The 15,459-nt window shown below is 53.8% G+C and overlaps 2 protein-coding genes across 11 annotated transcripts in view; one reads left to right on the forward strand and one right to left on the reverse strand.

Annotated features, from left to right (window-relative positions):
- The window catches only part of CAMK1 (calcium/calmodulin dependent protein kinase I), a 289,871-nt gene that overhangs the window by 74,210 nt on the left and 200,202 nt on the right, over positions 1 to 15,459 (forward strand). The window lies entirely within an intron of this gene.
- Positions 1 to 15,459, reverse strand: part of BRPF1 (bromodomain and PHD finger containing 1) — a 37,605-nt gene that overhangs the window by 13,296 nt on the left and 8,850 nt on the right. For 3 of the 10 annotated variants that reach the window (XM_083723169.1, XM_083723176.1, XM_083723174.1), the window contains 4 exons: positions 9,793 to 10,402; positions 5,821 to 6,777; positions 1,705 to 1,903; positions 619 to 753 (listed from right to left, as the gene is read on the reverse strand). In XM_083723169.1, the coding sequence (XP_083579295.1) occupies positions 619 to 753; positions 1,705 to 1,903; positions 5,821 to 6,777; positions 9,793 to 10,388 (1,887 nt within the window). In that variant the 5' untranslated portion in view covers positions 10,389 to 10,402. Of the gene's footprint in view, positions 1 to 618; positions 772 to 1,704; positions 1,904 to 5,820; positions 6,778 to 9,792; positions 10,403 to 11,403; positions 12,580 to 14,216; positions 14,402 to 15,459 lie in introns of those variants that run through there. The other 7 variants (XM_083723175.1, XM_083723172.1, XM_083723171.1 and 4 more) reach the window with 7 other exon arrangements.

Here is a 15,459-nt window from a genome sequence, read left to right on the forward strand (position 1 = left end):
TGGGGCAGCTGGCCTGCCATTGTGGATCTTGTGGAACCCCCTAATACGCATGCTGTAATACATCCTTACACACACACACACACACACACACACACACACACACACTCCTCCCAGGGAATGCAGAGGTGCCTCATGGGCAATCCTGGCGCTGCTTTGCTCCTGCCATGTCGGAACACGGCCTGGGAGCGAGCTCTGGGGACAAGGGGAACTAGGCACGAACAAGAGGGGAGCAGAATTCGCACTAGAGCCAACAAGTCACATCTGCACAGGGAAGTTTTTAACGGCTGATGTTTTGTTGCATTTTTAAATATTTCGTTGGGAGCCGCTCAGAGTGCCTGGAGCAACCCAGCCAGATGAGTGGCGTATAAATAATAAAATTATTATTATCTGGAGAAGCTTGGCCCCTCCCCAAACACCCCTCAGACAACCCTTTCAGGAAGGTTCTACCACCCCATCCCATAACTCCCCTAGGAAAGCCCTGTGCTCCCCTCCTATCATGCCACTTGGCTACGCTGCAGAGGTCCAACGCTTCCCTCTCGCCAGTCCGCGCCAAGCGTGTCTCCCTCCCTCCCCTCCCCAGGAGAGGACGCCCCGATCTCCCTTTCCCGCCGCGGTTACCGTCTCTCTCTTGAGCTTCTCCCGCTTGCGTATTAACTCCACCAGCAAGCGCGCTCGTTCCAGGTCGTGGCGGAGGCGCTGCCAGGATTTCAGCTGCTCTTTCAGGGCCCAGTTCTTATCCTCTGTGTTATCTCGCTGCAGGAACATCAGAGTCTATGAGAGGAAGGGGCATCCCTGCCCCCTGCCAGGTTTCCACGGCTCTCGAAAGAAGAGCGGCAACTGGCTCCGCCCAGGGTTGCTGCCAGGAGCTGAGGGGAGGGGGGCAGTGGCAAACGCCAGGGCGGAACGGGGCACGGTGAGGGCAGAGACCCCTTTGGCGGGGTCACAAGAGGAGGCCCGGTGCCTTCCCTCTCCCTCCTGGCAGAAGGAAGGAAGATGCACGGAGCTGCCTTGCACAGAGTCAGAGTGCCCTGCATGGACTGTCTACCCTGAATGGCAGCAACTCTATGGTCATGGAAGAGGGCTTTCCACCCTCCCGCCCACCGAGAGTGAGCCTGCAAAGCTGGTCCTTTTGGGTTAAGCCAGGGGTCAGCAAACTTTTTCAGTAGGGGGCCGGTCCACTGTCCCTCAGACCTTGTGGGGGGCCGGACTATATTTTGGGGAGGAAATTGAATGAATTCCTATGCCCCACAAATAACCCAGAAATGCATTTTAAATAAAAGGACACATTCTACGCATGTAAAAACACGCTGATTCCTCGACTGTCCGCAGGCCGGATTGAGAAGGCATTTGGACCGGATCCGGCCCCCGGTTCTTAGTTTGCTTACCCATGGGTTAAGCTCATGCTGGCTTCAGCCTTGGCCAGAGGAAATCCATAGGTCCCTGCACCCACCATGTCTTGCCGCGGCAGCCGAGGCCTTCCTTCCTGCATGCAAACTGGGGAGCGCATTGCCCGGCCTTGCCGCGAAATCAGCCTAAGCTTCTCCCGCACAACCCCATGCTCCTTCAAGTCCAACAAACGATGGCAAGCGGGTGGCCAGGCACCAGAGGCCTTGCTCTTGGCCCTGCAGGCACCTGGCAGTCACGCCCCACTCTTCCCCCTCCCCACACGTTTGCCCTGGCCCCAAACCTCAAACAAAGACATACCTGCTCAGCCTTGGAGACGGGAGGAGGAGGGGCCGGCCTCCCGGGCTCGCAGTTCCTATGTGACTGCAGGTGTGTTTGGAGCCGGCGCAGCAAGGGCACTCCGTTGCGGGACTGCCTCTTCAGGGTCCAGTAGCTGTGCAATCTCTGCATGAACTGGCTCTTCCTCTGGAGGGTCAAGCGGTTGGTGATCTTACTGAGCCTGCAGGGGGAGAAGGGGTGGAGCGGGGAGGGTCAAGCAGTCACGTCGCAAGGCCAGGGAGGCACAGCGGTTCCGCCTGTACCACAGGCCTAAGGAAAATGGTTAAGCGGCGCTACTGTATTGCAGAACACACCAACAGCGGGGTTTGGAGACGGGGGAAAAAGAAAACCTGGGTTCAAATCTCCTACGCAACTGGAAGGTCGTGGAGCAGCCTCGGCCGTGTTGCTAGCTCTCAGTCTTTTCCACCACTTTCATCAACCACAAACGTCAGAGACGTGGCGCTAATGTTATTATTGCTGCGTTGCTGGTGAATGAGAGTTCTACAGTGGCCTTTTCACTCTGCCCTGCTTCATAAGTCGTCCATCTGTGCGCTGCTAGGAGACCAGAGGAAGGGCCGCCAAAGAGCGAGGTCACGAGCAGGGAAACCTTGGTATTCCTGATGCTGCTGGACTACAAGTTCCCATCATCTGTCGCCATCAACTATGATGGCTGGGGCTGATGGGAGTTGTAGTCCTGCAAAATATCTGGACAGCCAAAGGTTCCGCACCCCTGAGCTAGGTGAAGGATGAGGTTAAATTTGGTTTGCCCAAGCCAGTGACAGCCTGTGAAATGGATGTGGCACCCGGTTAGATCCTGAACAGGCAATATCCACCCACCAACTTTCTCCATGGAATTTCCTTGGCTAAAATAGCCCGCTTGGCATCCCATCGTTGGCCTCCGAAGTCTGAGAGTGAAAAAATCAAGAATCTGGTGGGGTGGAACGCCTTTTCCTAAATACATCACACCGCCAACTAAAGCACCAGGATGCACCTGGGATGATTGAGGTTTAATGGACAACTTTTTAGATCTGACCTGGCCTCAAATCTCTCCTAAGCCACCAATTCACTGTCTCTCTGCTTAACCCCGAGCCACAGTTGCCACTTGCCTCTTCGCCCCTGCATGGGACAAGAGCACTTCTCTGCAGTCAGGAGGACGAGTGGCTGGTGGCTGCAGCAACAGAACCGCTGGGAGCCCCTGCCCTGGAAAATAGTAATGTTATTCTATTGATTGATTGATTGTGACATTTATATCTCACCTTTCCTCTCCGCAGAGCTCAAGGGGGCACAGGTGTTCTCTGCCTCCCCATTTTATCCTCGCATCAACCCAATGAGTTAAGTTAGGCTGAGAGGCTGTGATTGGCCCAAGGCCACCCAGCGGACTTCATGGCCAAGTAGGGATTTGAACCCTGGTCTCCCAGCTCCTAGGGACGTGGGTGGCGCTGTGGGTTAAACCACAGAGCCTAGGGCTTGCCGATCAGAAGGTCGGCGGTTCGAATCCCCGCGACGGGGTGAGCTCCCGTTGCTCGGTCCCTGCTCCTGCGAACCTAGCAGTTCGAAGGTACGTCAAAGTACAAGTAGATAAATAGGTACCACTCCGGCGGGTAGGTAAACAGCGTTTCCATGCGCTGCTCTGGTTCGCCAGAAGCGGCTTAGTCATGCTGGCCACATGACCCGGAAGCTGTACGTCAGCTCCCTCAGCCTATGCAAGATGAGCGCCACAACCCCAGAGTCGTCCGCAACTGGACCTAATGGTCAGGGGTCCCTTTACCTTTACCTCCCAGCTCCTAGTCAAACACCCCAGCCACGATACCACATTTGGCTCTCTTACAGGAAGCCTGCAAAGCAGAACATGAGGGCAACAGCTTTCTTAGCTGCTGGTGCAACTGGGACGCAGAAGCGTGTTGCTTCTGAACCTGAAGGGAGAATCTAGCCAGTAAGATTTGTAGCTACTGACAGCCTTATCCTCCAAGGACCTTAAGGTACAGATCTGTGGGCAATTTGCCTTTGCTACAAGGCTGGTTTCATTAGCTGTGGTGGGATGGAATTCTGCATTTTTTAAAGCATTTTGTACACTGGAAAAGGTGCTCAAGAAGTATGCAGCGACAAATTAAAGATTTGCCTTGTCGGCAAAACAGACAGGCATCCATCGAGACCAGCGTTCTGTTAACAGCCGCAGCCGGCCTCATAACTCTTGAGAAACCTACAAGCAAAGCAACAAGGGGAAGGCCTTCCCCATGGGGATGTGGTGACACACAGTGGAGGAAACACCCACCGCTGCCGGGCTTGTTTCCTGCTCCCAACGGACAGGATCGCAGAACCGCCGTCCAGCAGGAGAGCATTTTTCACCATGCAGCAAAAGCAACGTTCAGCCTGGCGCAATTTGCTGCCTTGCTGTTTTGCCCGCAGAGGTGAGACAAATTCAAAAGCGGGGTTCCGAGGGAACACAGAATGGAGTCCTGCCCGACCTTGTTGTCAAACCGTTGGGTGAACAATCTTCTGTACGTTTCCACACACAATTCAAAGTGTTGGTGCTAAACGGCCTCAGCCTGGTATACCTGAAGGAGCATCTCCACCTCCATCGTTCTGCCTGGACACTGAGGTCCAGCTCTGAGGGCCTTCTGGTGTTGCCCTCATTGAAAGAAGTGAGGTTACAGGGAACCAGACAGAGGGCCCTGTGGAACGCCCTCCCATCAGATGTGAAGGAAATAAGCAGCTATCTTCTCTTTAAAAGACATCTGAAGGCAGCCCTGTTTAGGGAAGTTTTTAATACTTGATGCTGTATTGCTTTTAACACTTGATTGGAAGCCGCCCAGAGTGGCTGGGGAAACTCAGCCAGATGGGCAGGGTATAAATAACAAATTATTATTATTATTATTATTATTATTATTATTATTATTATTATTATTATTATATTTTATTTTATTATTATTATAATGTACTTACAGAGAGAGGAGTTGAAAAGGAAGGAAGAAACAGGAGCACCACCTTACTGCTTAAAAAAAGGGGTGCTGTTTATGGACAGTTTCTAAAATGTTTTTAAATTGTTGTTTTATTGATACTAATCCGCTCAGGGGTTTCATGACAGCGGAGCGGTATATGAATTTTTGTAAAATGGATAAAATAAATACACCCCCCTAAACAGTGTTGTTGTTTTTTAAAGAAACATAAGGTACCCTTGAGTATCCCCAGAAAAAGGGACACCCCCTAACTCCTGAAATGTTTGTCCATGGAAACATTAGCAGTAGTCCATCTCCACTTATTCCCAAAGTGCTTCTGCTTTAGCAGAAAAATATATATTAAATTATTTTGAAAAATTAAATCTTGAACAGTCGCATGCAAACTTACTTAACATAACTCCCATGATGGTAAAAAATAAAATAACTTGCACCCTCGTGCAGAGACAGGTGCACAGTAGCTTGAGAAGCGAATGGGGAATCTGTGGCCTTCCAGATAAAGCTGGACTCCAATTCCCATCAGCCGGCATGGCCAATGGTCAGGGACGATGGGAGCCGGAGTCCAGCAATGTATGCAGGGTCTCAGAAAAGCCCAGTTTAAGCCCCATATCAGCTGTGGAGCTTGCACAGCAACCTTGGACAGGCCAGCCTCTCTGGAGATTATCCCACTGGTTCTTCTGAGGCTAAAACGTTCCCTTGAATGTAGACGAACTGCAAACATAGTAAATAAAAAAGCAGCCCTTTCACAAGCACCCAATATGTTTTTGCCTCAAGCGGATGCGGCCCAAGACACTTTGTACATAGCACGCCTCTAGATTAGGCGCCCCAAATACTGATTGACATCCGATGCCCCTTTCAATGGGTGGGGTATGATCGGTTTGCTCCTCTTCTTATTTTATTACGTATTTTGTGTTTTTTGATATTGTACTTTTATGCCGTGAACCGCCCTGAGATCTACACGTTTAGGGCAAATATATAAATAAGAATAAACAATAAAAACCCAGGGATTATTTTTTGCCTGCGCTGTACAGACCAGCCTGCAAAGCCCCAAGTAACCCAGACAACAACTTCGCCGCTTCGTGGTTCCATCTTATTAAGGTTGTGGAACGAGCGGCTGGGGTGGGGGGAAGAGAGGGCGCCCTACCTGTGGGGAGGAATGCAGGGCACCGAAACCACCGGCGCAGCCGCTCTCTTCTCGGCCAGGATCTTCCTCGCCTTCTTCATCTTAATCCGGGACTTGGCCTTGGCCTTCTTCACTTTCTCTGAGCTCCAGCCTTTCCCGTCCTCCTCCTCCTCTTCTTCTTCCTCCCCCTCGCTGTGCGAGAGGGCGGGCAGGCGCCGCATGGAGCCGGGCGGCGTGTGGATGTCACAGTAGGCCGTCTTGCGGACGCTGAAGGAGGTCCCGTTGGCCCCCGTCTCGCGGACAGGCTCCATTTTCATGTAGAGCCCGGCCTGCTGGGCGCAGGTGACGTGGAAGGCGGTGTAGCAGTTGGCTTTGTGGCACTGGATGCAGGCGCCCGAGCCTCGCTGCTTGCAGATGTAGCAGGTCAGCTTCCAGCGGGCGGGCGGGATGTGCTCGATGCTGTCGATGGGCTCCAGGAAGACCGTGTTGGCGAAGCACACCTCCGGGATCCAGAGGGCGCACACCACGTGGGCCCAGCGCCCGTCGTCCGTCTGCTTGAAAGCGCCCCCTTTGTTGGGGCACAGGGCGCAGTCCACGGCCCGCGAGGGGGACTGCAGGCAGCGGCGGCACAGCCACTGGCCTTCGGGGATGTAGGGGACGCCGTAGCACTCCTGGTGCACGGCCAGGTTGCACATGTCGCAGAAGAGGATGACGTTGCTGTTCTGGCACTCGCCGTCGTTGCAGATGCAGCAGACGGCGTCCTCGTCCACCAAGGCGTTGGGGTCCCCCTTGTTGTGGCTCTCAAAGTAGGACTCCTTCTCCAGCCGGTCCATCAGGTACTCAAAGATCTCCTGGGGGATGGGGCTCACGCCCTCCGTCTTCCGGCGCTCGTTCATAATGTCCAGCCAGATGTAATCCTCCTCGTCCATGTCGTACTCGACCTCCTCGTCCAGCTCCTCGGCCGACTTCTCAATGTATCTGGGGCGAGCGGGGAAGGGAAGGGACAAAAGCACATGGCTCGGTGACCGGGAGCGACTGAGCGCCTTTACAACTGAGAAAAGCGACTATAGGGTTGTTGGCTATGACTTGCATCTTTCCACCCGGGCTTTCCCTTTAAGTGCCAGATGTCAGGGACTGGCTAGATGATGAGGAGAGGTGGGAGGCACCAGCTGGGAGACCTACCCCCCAAGGGAAGCCCCAGAGGAGGAAGGCTCCGAGTCTGGGGATTAGTAGTGGCACACTGAGGAGAGGTCCGAGGGAGAATGGGAGGGAGGAATGGTTGGATGCTGAAGAAGCAACAGGCTTTAGTGAGCAAGGAGAGCCTGTGACAGGGAGCAGCTCAGACTCAGAGGCTGAAGCACAGAGGGAACAAGAGGCTGCAGGAGAATCCCAGGAATCTGCCTCTCCTGCTGCAACGAGCTCCTCTCCCTCGTTGTCTCCAAGGACACACAGGGCGATGCATAGGGCAGAACAGAGATTGCAGGTGCCCCAACGTAGTTTGAGGCTGCTTGGGAAAGGCAGAGGGAGGAGACTTAGACAGGGTAAAGAAGTTGACCATCTGTCCTGGCAACTGCTCTGTAGGGGCAAGTCCTGTCGGGATGTATTGCTGAGCTGTGTGCAGTTTTCTCGAATCAAGAACTAACTACACTGCCTAACTCTGCAACTTGTGTGTTGACCATAGCTGTCAACTTTCAGATTTGAAAATAAGGGATCAGCAGCCTCGAAAATAAGGGATCAGCAGCCTCACCTGTCCTGGGGACAGTCTATGGGATATCTAACAATCCGGGATAGCAGCGGGAAGCATCAGGAAACGGTGCTGGAAATAAGGGAATTTCCCGCAAAAAAAGGGAAGGTTGACAGCTATGGTGTTGACCTGCATCTGGCCCAGTTGTGAAGCTACATAGTCTGTTTAAAAAACATTAAGGTTTGGTTGCTTTGACCTACAGAGGGAGACCTGTTACCCCTAGGCCTGAAAGCAGGAGCACAACAGGACAGGTTTTGACTGGCAGCCTAATACTAAGTGTTGCCAGTTTGTTCCACCTTGAGAGTCACTTGTCATTTGTTCACTTGCACAATTTTATGTAGAGAATTCTGGGGTTGGAAGGGACCACGAGGGTCATCTAGGTCAGCCCCTTGCAATGCAGGAATCTTTTCCTCAATGCCTCGAAATCACAACCCTGAGATTAAGAGTCTCGTGCTCGACTGACTGAGCCACGACTGCTGCTTCAGTGCTCTCTTCCTGGCAGAATCAGCTGAGTACCAGCATGAGCTCTGCTTGCCATCCCTCTTCCTCTATGCTGAGAATTCTGGTCACACCCATCCAAGCCCTTTTTTCTTTGACCTGGGGTGTGGGGGGGGCGGGGCGGGAGAGAAACCTACCACGTCACTCTGTGAAAATCCTTTCATGCAAGCCGCCGCACTACTTACAGGTGAGTGAACCAGACTGGGCGAAACACCGCTGCAATCAGACAAAGTCTTCCAACTTCAGCATAATGTACCTCTCAAAAGCCAGGGGTAGGGAGGTGGTGTTGGGGAGTTAAAGCATCTCTCCAGGCAAGAGCACCTTCTTTCTACCCTGCCCCCTGATGCCAGGGAATTCTGATGCCAGTAGGAATACTGCTGTTCCAGATTCTCCTCCCGAGGTGCAAACCCCACCCCCCTCCTGTTAGGAAGGGAAGAACTCTTCCTTTGCTCAAGGGACACAGGCTGCCTCGGTCTCCAAGCTGCAACAAGGCGCAGCCAGGAGATGCCCTCCGAGAGGGAAGTGCAGAGGCCCCCAGAGAAATGCTCAGCAGCACCTCCTTAAAGTGCTCTCCTCCCCATTTGAGAACCTTAGCTTGGATGGAGAGGATTAATAATATTGTATACCACTTAAGGGGGCACCTAGCCCATCTAGCAGAAGGAAAACTCTGATCCTAAACAACCAATGCTTTGCAGGATACCATCAGGAGAAGAAAAGGCTAAGGAGTAAACCAGGGGTCAGCAAACGTTTTCAGCAGGGGGTCAGTCCACTGTGCCTCAGACCTCGTAGGGGGCCAGACTCTATTTTGAAGGGGGGGGGAGGAATGAATGAATTCCTATGCCCCACAAATAACCCAGAGATGCATTTTGAATAAAAGGTCACATTCTACTCATGTAAAAACATGCTGATTGCCGGACTGTCTGCGGGCCGGACTGAGAAGGCGATTGGGCTGGATCCAGCCCCCGGGCCTTAGTTTGCCTACCCATGGAGTAAACCCACACAAATCCTGAGTGGGGTCCCTAAAGCGGTTGGATGGCACCTTGTACACCTCCTTACTGCAACTCCTACAGCCACGCTGGTGCCAAACGTACTGCTCTGCTTTCCTTTGGACCAGATCAGCGAGGCTGGGCAGCCCAGGACCTCCCCACACACTGCCCAGGCTGGTGCCCCAGGGAGGTCACTTCCGTGCTGTTAATGTAGCAAAAACAACACGGGAGGTAGCAGCTACGAGTTACCACTCTCCGCAGTCACAGCAGGCGCTGTGATTCTCCAGCAGGGCTGGGTGATATATCGATACACTGCCCAAAACAAGTTTGAAGTTCATATCGTGATATCAGTTCCATAGTTTTTTTTAACCTGGAACAATATATTGCAAATCATGATGTGTGTGCCTGTGTACTATGAAAAAAACACAATGTAGGGGAAACGGTGAAGCCGGACAATACCTGTACATAGCTCCATCCTTATTTCAGACATTGTGATAGGTCAGTATATCACGATGTTTAGCTGGTGATATATCGTGATTCTGAAAAACCAGGTATCGCCCAGCCCTATAATCCAGTGATTTGACTTCACCCCAGGAGGCGAACTCCATTGTCTCTCGAGACAGATGGATGCTAACAACATACCACGTAATATAAGAAGAAGGATCTCTGAAGTTGCTTACATAGGACACAATCAAAACCCAAACACGACCCCGCAAAGCCCTCCGAACCACAGCTCCACAGGGTGCCCCAACCCACAGGTGGTACCTGTAATACGAGGAGGGGCGAGGAGGGGCGTCAGGCGTGTCCTGGTCCAGCTCCCGGTACACGGCCTCTGGGAGCTTGGGCATGTTGCCCGCCGAGGCACTGTGGTGGTGATGGTTGGAGTCCTTACGCTTCTCCTTATTCTTATGCTTGCCGGCTTTGGGGGCCACAGACGGCGTCTCCGTGTTCTCCTTGTTGCTGTTGTTTTCCGGGACCTCCTCGGGCGCCTCGTCGTCCTCGGACACCACGTCCAGGTTGTCGAAGATGCTGATGCGGTGCACGCGGCCGTGCAGGTCCACTTCCACCATGCGCTGGGCCTGCGCGTAGGTCATGACCTCTCGGCCCGGCGACTGCGAGGTCTCGGAGGGGCTGGGCGACTGCTTGTTGGCCGCCCGGCCGTGCCGGCCCTTCTTCTTGTGCTTGCGCAGAGGGGCGCTCTGCGGGGGCGGGGGGTTGTCATGGTCGTAGTGGTAGAGGTGGTACTCGATGCCGCTGTAGCTCTTGTAGATCTTGCGGCAGGTGTCCACGGGGCACTCGTACGGCGGCTTGGTGGCCCGCAGGTTGTGGCAGAACGTCTTCACGTCAAAGTCCACCCCCATGGCGCCTGCTAGCTCTGTAGGGAAGGGGGAACCAAGAGCGGAGAGGTCAGGGCTGGCGCACCACCAGGATACCTATCAACGGTTTGTTCCCCCTCCCCGACCCAAAACGCCTGTGCCGGGAGGAGCCAGGAGCTTCGCAAACAGGCTTCTAGCACGTCGTAACAGGACCTGCTCCACTCCCAGACTGATCTAGCACAAAATGCACACGGGGACCAGGCCAATTCCCAGAGGCAGACTGGCACGAACGTGACAACCACATCAGAGACTGTTGTGCAAAGTTTTGCACAGAACTGTACTGCTTCTTTTCCCTAACCAGGTATTACACCTCATCCTCTTTCCCCGGGGTTATTGCCAAATCACCCAAGGAAAAATGTGGGCAGCAGCCATCTGGGCACTAGGGACGTGGGATGTTATTCTACTCACCCTGCCTGATGCTGCCCATCTAAGGAATTTCTGCTGGTTGTGCATGGAGCAGAACAGGTTCTGGTTTCCTGTCTGTCTAGCTCAGGGACAGGAAACCTGTGGCCCTCAAGGTGTTGCCGGACTACAACTCCCATCATCCCCTGACAGACGGCCATGCTGGCTGCGGCTGAAGGGAGCTGCAATCGAACATTTGGAGAGCCTTTAGGTTCTCATCCCTGGTCTAGCTGTTCTCCACTCCTCCTACAAATTACTCCTCAAAGCCCACTTTTTCAGCAAAGCTTTTCCTGAACCTCTTCACTTTCTTGCCAGCTGACTTCCCTGTATTGCAGCCTCACAGAGTCAACTAATATAGCATTGTCGGCAGGGGACTTCTAATAGTGCTTGGCATGGTAAACACACAAACTGCAAAGGTAAGGCACAGAGCTCCAAAAATACCACCAATTGGCTGCACCAATAAGCCACAATCATGTAGCAAGTCTCTGTTGTATCCACTTCTATTTCTAAGGCATGGGGCCAGTTTCCTTCCCTTGGTATTTTGCTTTTTGTGACCTTCACGTCTGTGATGTCCTGCAACATTCAAAGCCATTTTTACCCCATTATCTGTTCCCGTCTTTTCTCTCCACTCCATCCAAGGCAGGCCGTAAGCCCTCTAGACAGGGATCCTTCTCAGTTGTATTTTCTGTTCTCTGCTAGGCACGCTGCTACCACTAAATTTTAAAGCAGCAGGAGTCTGGCAGTGGCGGGGAAGGGAAAGAGTTTGAGAGTATTAGCATTAACCAAACTACTCATGGTATCCTCCCACTACCCCCCAGCTGTGTAAGAGACAAGCTGGGCCACAGTTATCCAGGCTCTGGTAACATGCCATGTGGGCTACTGAAATGTGTTACATGCTGGACTGCCCTTGAAGACTACTCTGGAATTTCAGCTGGGATGAAATACAGTGGCTTAGAATGTTAACAGCAACTGGCAGAATGAAACATGTATCTGAAGTTCTGAAACAACTCGACCAGCCCCAATCTATTTCTAGTTCTCAGCTTTAAAGCTCTGAATAGCCAGGTATCTAAAGGGCTACCTTTTTCTCCCCATGAACATATCCCCCTTCCAAGGCCCACTCTGAAGTGAGGTAGATGGCAAAGCACCACAATGTAGAATGCTCTTCCTTTTCAGCACCAGCAGAAGGCTTTTGTTCACCCTGGCTTTTAATGTAAACTAGCTGCAGGGACGCGGGTGGCGCTGTGGGTTAAACCACAGAGCCTAGGACTTTTGCCAATCAGAAGGTCGGCAGTTCGAATCCCTGCAACGGGGTGAGCTCCCGTTGCTCGGTCCCTGCTCCTGCCAACCTAGCAGTTCGAAAGCACGTCAAAGTGCAAGTAGATAAATAGGTACCGCTCTGGCGGGAAGATACCGGCGTTTCCGTGTGCTGCTCTGGTTTGCCAGAAGCGGCTTAGTCATGCTGGCCACATGACCCGGAAGCTGTACGCCGGCTCCCTTGGCCAATAAAGCGAGATGAGTGCCGCAACCCCAGAGTCGGCCACGACTGGACCTAATAGTCAGGGGTCCCTTTACCTTTACCTTAGCTGCAGAGAATGACAACTAAGACAAGGAAAGCCTGGCTAGCAACATGGAATGGGCCTCGACTTAATACTACCCACAGTTGTGCAACTGAGAGCAACATCAAAAAGGGAAGTGAAAGAATGCCTGTCACTTGCCACTTCTTGCTCAGGCTCTGTTTCACACATTGCCTCTGTCATGCCATGCTGTCCCCTAGCTGGAGAGGAGATGAAAATTAATGGGAAAGGTGTCAGGCAACCCAAGTTGCACCTACTTCCTTTCTACAACAGGAATCAGACAGTACTAGGAATGAAAATCCCAAGCTTTGCCTGTGTGTGCCTCCAACCACTCTTTGCACCTGTTGTTGTTTACTACATTTCTATACCGCCCTCCATCCAAAGGATCACAATTTACAATATAAAAACACAAAAATGTGCAAACAAAAACAATATCCCCCAACTGCTCTTTCCCTTTAGTAGTACACTCTGTGTTTGTTTGTGCATGTGCTGTTGTTGTAGCACCAGGAATAAACAGAAAAGGGCTGAAAGAGAACACTGAAGGACACCAATCAGCCCACCACACCTTTTGGCCCTGATAACTCCCACTTTGCCTTTCTCACCTGCGGCATCCTCTGCTTGGAGCAAGGAAGAAGAATTAGCACAGAAAGGATAGGAAAGCAGATAGAGAGGCTTCACCCTGCTTTACACACTGCAAACCTTACATTACCTCTCTCATCCCACGCTGTGCCAGCAGCTATAAGGAGAACGATAACTAAGGGAGAAGAACGAGGGAGGGCAGGTGGCCGTGAAGCTGCTCCCATCACACACCACCTTCCCTATCTCCAAGGCACCCTCTGCCACAGAGAGATCATGGGAGAATGAGTGGGTGGCAGAGAAGGCAGAGAAAGACACCAACCCAGTATGCCACCACCTTTGTCCAAGTAACCCTGTGGTGTACCAGGAGGGCAACGGGTGGCGGCCATCAGGCTACCCACCTTTCGCTCCCCGGACCTTCTTTACCTTTGTGGCATCTTCCAGCACAGGTGGGCAGGGCAAAAGAGCAGACTCGTGCCCGTGGTTCATGCAAACCCCACGCCACCTCCCCCGACAGCAGGGCAGCAGCTGTCATGGGAGGGGGCAACCTGGGCAAAGCAGCTGTCAAGCCACCTCCAAGGCGGTTCTCTCTCTCTATTTTCATAGTGCTGGTGGGGGGGGGGGGGACCCAGAGAATCTGCACGCCACATCCCCTGCTGTTGGGCACATTGTCCCAGTGGGCACTAAAGAAAGGGAGAGCTGCTGCCCTCCCTAGATGTTGCTGGACAACAACGCTGCTCCTATTATTATTATTATTATTATTATTATTATTATTATTCTGATGTGCTGGATTTGTAGACCGCCCTTCGCCCGTAGATCTCAGGGCGGCTCACAGCAAACCCATCACCCCTGGGGGGGGGGCACGGATACCTGCTGCAATGGTAGGGAGAGGGGCTGTCAAGCGCTCTCTCTCTCTCATTCCCACGCGCGCGCACTTCCTGCATGCATCGGAGGTGTGGGGGGGGGAACGTGTGGGTCGGATGTGGGGCAGGAGAAGAAGGCAGCTTGTGGGTTGGCGGGGCAGGAGCGGTGGGGGGGGGATATCGGAGGAAATGCCAGCCTGCCCGGCAATGCTTTGCCCGCCACCTTCTCCCCCCTTTGCAAGGCATACACAGACCCACGCAGAAGCAGCTGCCCCCGTTTCCTCGCTGTTTCCGCGGGAGAAACCAGCCCGCTCGCCCGCTCGCCCGCCCGCCGGGCGCCTTCCCCTCGCCGCTCCCCGCTCCCCTCCTCCTCCCCGCCCGCCCGCAGGCTCTCTCACCGCGCTCGGCCTCAGGCCCCCCGCCCGCGGCTGGGCGGCTGCTGGGCGGCTCTCGTGGCGGCAGGGCCCATGGGCCCAGCCCGGCCCGGCCCGGACAATGGAGAAGGAGGAGGAGGCTCCGGCGGCGGCGGCGGCAGCAGCAGCTCCTGCGCGGGGAGGCCCCGCTGGGTAAAGCCGCTCCTTGGCAACCGCACTTTCGCCACCCAGCTCGCCCGCCGTGTTTGTGTATGTAGGGGGCACCTGCCGAACCCCCCCGCCTCGCCACACACGCACCCCGGTGTTTCCCCCCCCCCCACCGTCGTCTTCCAATTTGCAAGGTCAGACTTCCCGGCCGGCGGCCGTGGGCGAATCTGCTGCCGCCAATGTCAAGGCTGTGCTGTAGTCGAGAGTGAAGGGGGGGAGCGTTGAGGGGTCTCCCGCTCAGGACTCCTGGGTCCCTCTCCGGTCCAGCTCCGGGAGGAGGAGGAGGGGGAGCCCCGTTTCCGTGCCACGGGGGTTTGGACTGGGACTTTCTTACACCCCCCACCACACCACACCCCAACTCCCAGGGCATCCAGGCAGGAGTAGGGGGCTGGGGAGTGGACCCCTCTCTCTCTCTTCACAGCTTTCCCCAGGGAAAGAGAGGAGAGGTTGCTGCTGAGGCTCCAAAGGGAAATTTTAAAACGAGAGGCGCAAAGCTTCCGGCCTGGAAGACCTTCTAGGTGTTGGCCATTCATTCAGGGATGTGTAACAATAGCAAATGTCGCTTTCGACGACAATAATATTGCTGGTGCTTTTGCTTTTGAGCAGGGATAGGGAAACGGGTTGCTGAGCTGCAACTTCTGTCACTGGCAATGCAGGCTGGAGCTGAAATCCAGCAACATCTAGGGGACCGCAGTTGCCCCAGCCTGCTGTCATGGGAAGACCATAAGTTCCCGAGCGCTGCTTTGCAAGAAAGGTGACTGTTACGCAGGTATTCATGCAGGGGCTGGCAGAGGCAACATATGAACCTAGGCTCAGTTCTCATAGAGTGCAGAAGTAGGCCCTATCGCTAGCTTAAAATGCAGCCAGGTCGTTCTTTTTCTTAGTCCGGATCATAAGAACATAAGAAAGGCTTCCTGGATCAGGCCTGCGGTCCATATGTAGTCTAGCATCCTGTTCTCACCATGGCCACCCAGACATGGGTGTAGCCAAGGAGGTGCAGAGAGGGACCTCTGACCATTAGGTCCAGTCGTGGCCGACTCTGGGGTTGTGGCGCTCATCT

The sequence above is a fragment of the Podarcis gaigeae genome, assembly GCF_964106915.1.
Source record: "Podarcis gaigeae genome assembly, chromosome: 2".
Taxonomy (NCBI): Eukaryota; Metazoa; Chordata; class Lepidosauria; order Squamata; family Lacertidae; genus Podarcis; species Podarcis gaigeae.